At 37.0% G+C, this 5,469-nt stretch overlaps 1 protein-coding gene across 1 annotated transcript in view; it reads left to right on the top strand.

Moving 5' to 3' along the window:
- Nucleotides 1–2,556, top strand: part of spaca4l (sperm acrosome associated 4 like) — a 13,459-nt gene extending 10,903 nt beyond the window's left edge. Inside the window, exon 3 of the mRNA XM_032536091.1 lies at nt 992–2,556. Within this exon, the coding sequence (XP_032391982.1) occupies nt 992–1,209 (218 nt within the window). The 3' untranslated portion in view covers nt 1,210–2,556. The remainder of the gene's footprint in view (nt 1–991) is intronic.
- Nucleotides 2,557–5,469: the final 2,913 nt, after the last annotated feature.

The raw sequence follows: 5,469 nt of genomic DNA, 5'->3' as shown, positions 1-5,469 counted from the left end.
CAATGGTTCCCAATCATGGGTTATTTTACCTCAGGGTGCACACTTGCAGATGCCAGGGTGTATGTGGAAAGATTGTGTAGCTCAACTGATTAACTAGTGAATTTAGAGCCAGTAAGCTTCCAATCAAGTCAGACACAGTCAACATCAAGTATTTTAATTTAGAGAGCATGGAAAACTAGTTGACAAGTGATCAGAGAAGTTTAAATAGTTAGCTGAAAGTAAAGGAAAGAAAATACTGGGTTTAAATGGTTACCTAAAATTTCCAACACTATGAAATTTAGTATAAAGTTTTTGTTTATAAGTGTAGGTGGTCCAACCTTGATTAATTGAATTAATCAGTTGCAGCTCTAGATACTAGATTTTATGTTATTAGGTTTTTCCAAATCATAGATCTGCCTCCTTAGATATTTATTATAGAAGTGTTTTTGAAATGGTGATTATGATATCTGTCTTCACTGCCAATAGGTACTCAAGTTTCCACAGGCTGGTTCAAGCTCTCCTTTAACTTGTCACCGTTAAATCACACATAAAAACATCTTATTCATAGTTTTTATTTACAGTCTATTTAAAAACTGGATCTTAAGATTTGGGAGGATAATACACAGTAAATATATTAAGCTGTTGCATGAAAACTGTCCAAATCCAAAATAATATTTGTTGTATGTTTTAGACACAAAGATTCATACTGTGCAGTGTGAGTTTTGGTTTCTTAATGTGTTCCAGGCAGCTGTCTGTTTTTACTTTCATTTTTTACAGTAGAAGCTTGAATTGAGAAATTCATCATGAACATGAATTCTGCATTAACTTTATGCCAGTGATAATATAACTTGTATATACCTCAGTATGGTTCAGGTTTGTATATCCTATGGAAATGAATGGAAACCAACGGCCAACCTACCTACAAACATGTCTCCTCACTGTGCAACCATTTCAGCCCAACACAATATAGACACTTACGGTGATTGTGTATATGTTTGTTGTCACTTCACAGCTGGATTCGTGGATATCATGACAAAGGGCTGTATATCAGTGGACAAGTGCAACATGACCGAACCAACAACCTTCGGCAACCAAACAGTCTACAGCTTGACCAAGACGTGCTGCAACACAGACCTGTGCAATGCTGCGCCCGGTCTGCCCGGGAGCTCCGCTCTGAGCTTGGCCCTCGCCACCATAACTGCTCTGTTTGTGGTCAACGCCCTGGTTTAAAAGAAAATACAGTGAAAGATGGGACACACACACACACACACACACACACACACAGCAGCACTACAAAGATTAAATGCTCTCCCCTCAGACATGTAGTTGGTTTTACGTATGGGTCTTGTGGTCACTATTCTTGATGTGTATTGTACTTCACACAAATGTTATGTTATCAGTTTAAATTTAAATTCCCTCTTTTGTTTTTGTATTTGGATTACTGAGAAAGCTGTCCCTGTCCTCATTTTACTTTTAAGATATATTAACTTGGTAGTTAACAATTTAAGTGTAACACAAGACATCAAAGATGATACTATTAGTCAACCATTTGTCTAGCATGCCCTGTAATTTACTTTCTCTTCATGAAAATGTGTGAATTAAGTTCAGATATACATGAATTACATGGTAGGCATTTCATTGTGTGACTAAATTGTTTTGTAGGTGAATAGTGCAACTCAAAGGAATATTCCAACATTTTGTAAAATGCGCTTTTTTTTTCTTATTCTTTTTTTTGGGGGGTTATGGAACTACAGCCAGTAGCCCTTAGCTTAGCTTATCATAAGGACTGGAAACTGGAGAAATGGCTAGCTTGGGGCAGTCTAAAGGTAAAAATTGTGGTTACTAGCACCTCCTAAATCGCACTGATTAACATCAATAGAAGTTTGGAAAATATTGTTTTTCAGTCACACACACACACACACACACATACACACACAAACACACACACGTTACTTTACTAATGAGCTTTTAAAAGTGGTAGTGATTTTGTTTTACAATTGGACACAGCCAGGCCAGCAGTTTCCTGCTGTCATTAAGTCTTTATGCTAAGCTAACTGTCTGCTGGCGGTGGCTTCAGGTTTACTGTGTGTTCACACACACACAAAAGTGGCATTGTTCTTCTCAGCTAACTAAGCAAGCAGAGGAATAATCATACTTCACAAAATGTTGAAACAATTCTTTAAGTTTGATGCTCTGACCCACTGTATTGTCATTTTTACATCAGTCATATTTCATATATATAGACACACACACACACATTTCTATTCTTTTCATTTATTGCAACGTATAACTTTAATGTACATCGCCTCTTGTCTTATGTCAGGTATCGGGATGAAGCTATAAAGATGTGTGAAGACCGTGATTAAATTAAATCATGTTTGTAGATATTGAAATGTAATTGAAATTGCAGCAATTTGAGACAATCTTTAGATATTGTCTATTTAACACAAATCTTATTAAGTCAAATTCCTGAAATTGACACTTTTGGCATTATTTTCTAAAAAAAGAAATGTGTAGGTGTGTCTTAATGTTGGTATGCAAACAATTTAAAGAATTCAATAAAAATACAAATTGGGGGAAATAGAACAACAGGTCTGTTTGTATCACTGTTGTGATTTGGTTTCTTATACATCCACTGCTCATTGCCACTCTAAAGGACCAACTGGTTTTTCGGGTTTTGGTGAGTCACAGGGGAGAGGACGCCACGACTGGTATGGAGGAGCCGTCTGTCCTGATTTCAGCTTCTGGCACGCATTTTTATTGTATGAGGAAAATCTACAATTCAAACCAGAGTAAAGTTGCTTGCAAGCAAAGAGCTTTCAAATCCTCATGTGCAATACAGTTTTGCCCCCTCTACCTGCAACAACAATATACTTGAGAGCTGAAAGAATTGGTCAATTGATCAGTGGAGCTATCTTTTTTCAAGCTAAAACACCAAATATTCTCTTGTTATCAAAAGATTTGATGCTTCTCTGCCTCATGTGATATAAAACATATAATGTGTATGTGTAAGAATGCTTTCAAAAATGTGTTAATGTGTTAATAGTTTATATTCATTAATTAACAAAATGCAGTGAATGAACAGAAGAGTAAACTAAGTCAAATCAATATTTGGTGTGACCACCCTTTGAATTCAAGATAGCATCAAGTCTTCTAGATACACTTGATACAGTTTTTGAAGGAACGTGGCTGGTAGGTTGCTCCAAACATCTTGAAGAACTAACCACAGATGTTCTATGGGTGTAGGATTCCTCAAATCCTTCTGTCTCTTCATGGAATCCCAGACACACTCAATGATGTTGACATCAGGACTCCGTGAGGGCCATGCCATCACTTCCAGGACATCTTTAAACTGAAGATAGTTCTTAATGAGCTTGGTTGTATGTTTGGGGCTGTTGTCCTGCTGCAGAATAAATTTGGGGCCAATCATACAACTCCCTGATGGTATTGCATGATGGATATGTATCTGCCTGTATTTCTCTGCATTGAGGACACATACTAATCCTGACCAAATCTCCAACTCAATTTGCAGAAATCCAGCCCCAAACTTGCATGGAACCTCCACCATGCTTCACTGTTGCCTGCAGACACTCATTATTGTAATGCTCTCCAACCCTTTGGCAAACAAACTGCCTTCTGCCACAGCCAAATATTTTACATTTTGACTCATCAGTCCATAGCAACTGCTGCCAGTTTTCTGCACCCGAGTTCTTATGTTTTCGTGCATTGTCGAGTCACTTGGCCTTGTTTCCATGTCAGACGTACGGCTTTTTGGCTGCAACTCTTCCATGAAGACCACTTCTGGCCAGTCTTCTCCGGACAGTAGGTGTGTACCTGGGTCCAACTGGTTTCTGCCAGTTCTGAGTTGATGTCACTGCTGGATCTTAAAGGTCCAGCAGAAATCTTCAGATTTTGAAGGGAAATAAACTTGACTTTCCTTGGGCAACCACTGCGTCTACAATCCTCAACATTGCCCGACTTTTTGCATGTGTACCTATAAGAATTGATGCTGATTTGAAGGCAAAGGGTAGTAATTGAGTAATGTGCTTTATATTTTTGCTTTTGTTTGCTCACTTTGCATTTTGTAAATTGATAAAAAATAAACAATCATTTCATTTTTTGAAAGCATTCTTAGTTTACAACATTTTTTCACACCTGCCTTACTTGAATGACAAGTTCAGGCAGTTTGTACAGCTCAGGGTATTAAGTCAGATGTTTCCTTGTGGATCAATCATGCTTTCTTCTTCCCCCAAGTTAAATGACAAAAGACCTGAAACCCCACTCTTGTCCCCTCCCATCACCTGTCTCATATATAAATACAGCCCATCATCAAACAAGTTCATCAGTTTTGGCTACACACAGCATCCGATCACCTGGGTGGAAGGACCTTTTAATTTTATTTGCGTAGAAACCTAGAACCAAACCAACACATCAAGATGGGAAAGATCCTATTTGGAATCATTGCAGCTGTTGCATCTTTCATACTGGGTAAGATTTAACAATTTTCAATAAATCATCACAAATGTATTACTGGAAAAAAATACAACAAGCACAGAATGGATAAAACAAATCAGTAAAACGTTCTGGTGTCTGTATGATAATGTTAATATATAGTAATATTGTTGATGCTTTTTGACTTATTTTGTTATTATTGTATTAACACTCAATTGAATCATAACTACTAAAAGAAGACAATGTGAATTCATCATTTTGGACCTTCTTGGTTGAAAGCACTTAATTGGAAGTTGCTTTGGATAAAAAGCGTCAGCTGTATGACATGTAATGTAAATGTATTTCCAATAAAAAAAATGATTTACTTCCCGTGAATCGGGGTGATGGCAAATATATATTTGCAAACGTATATAATACATATCTCAAAATCTGAGGGAAGTCATAACTTTCGAAAGTTATCAGGTTATCACTAACCTGATAGCTGTTATCACTATCACAGGTTAACACTTCTGTAAACTGACCCATATCAAATATAAACATAGCTCTTTGGCTCTTTTTTAACCATCCAAATCAGCTAAACCCCTAGGCTACTTAATAATAAAAGAGCAACACTGGTTATCCTTTTCAAAACTGATTTTTTTTCTCTCCACAACGGTGAGTGAATCCAAGTTGGATTGTTTATTTAGCGTGGGTTGGGTTTGAAGCATTTTGCTTGCACCACCACGCAGAATGTGTGATGACACATCACTGACATTATCTGTAGTTCAAAAACTTTCAAAACAAAGTTAATGCAAATTCTTTAGAAAAAAACACTGCCATAAATGTAAAGTATATTACAAGTTGGGATTTTAGAAACATCTGCACAAACCTCCCACAATTTTGAATCTAACCGTTTAAATCTATTTTTTGAAGACCACTGTTGAAATTTTGCAGCATAAAGTTGTTTTTTATTTTAACGTTTGTGCTTTCTTCTGTGTGTTTTAGTTGAATCCCTGTCCTGCAACCAGTGCCAGTATGGTTTACTGGGCATTTGCCTCA

Source organism: Etheostoma spectabile, chromosome 14 (genome assembly GCF_008692095.1).
Source record: "Etheostoma spectabile isolate EspeVRDwgs_2016 chromosome 14, UIUC_Espe_1.0, whole genome shotgun sequence".
Classification (NCBI taxonomy): domain Eukaryota; kingdom Metazoa; phylum Chordata; class Actinopteri; order Perciformes; family Percidae; genus Etheostoma; species Etheostoma spectabile.
The sequence above is the reverse complement of the archived record's forward strand: the minus strand, read 5'-3'. Positions and strand labels throughout refer to the sequence as shown.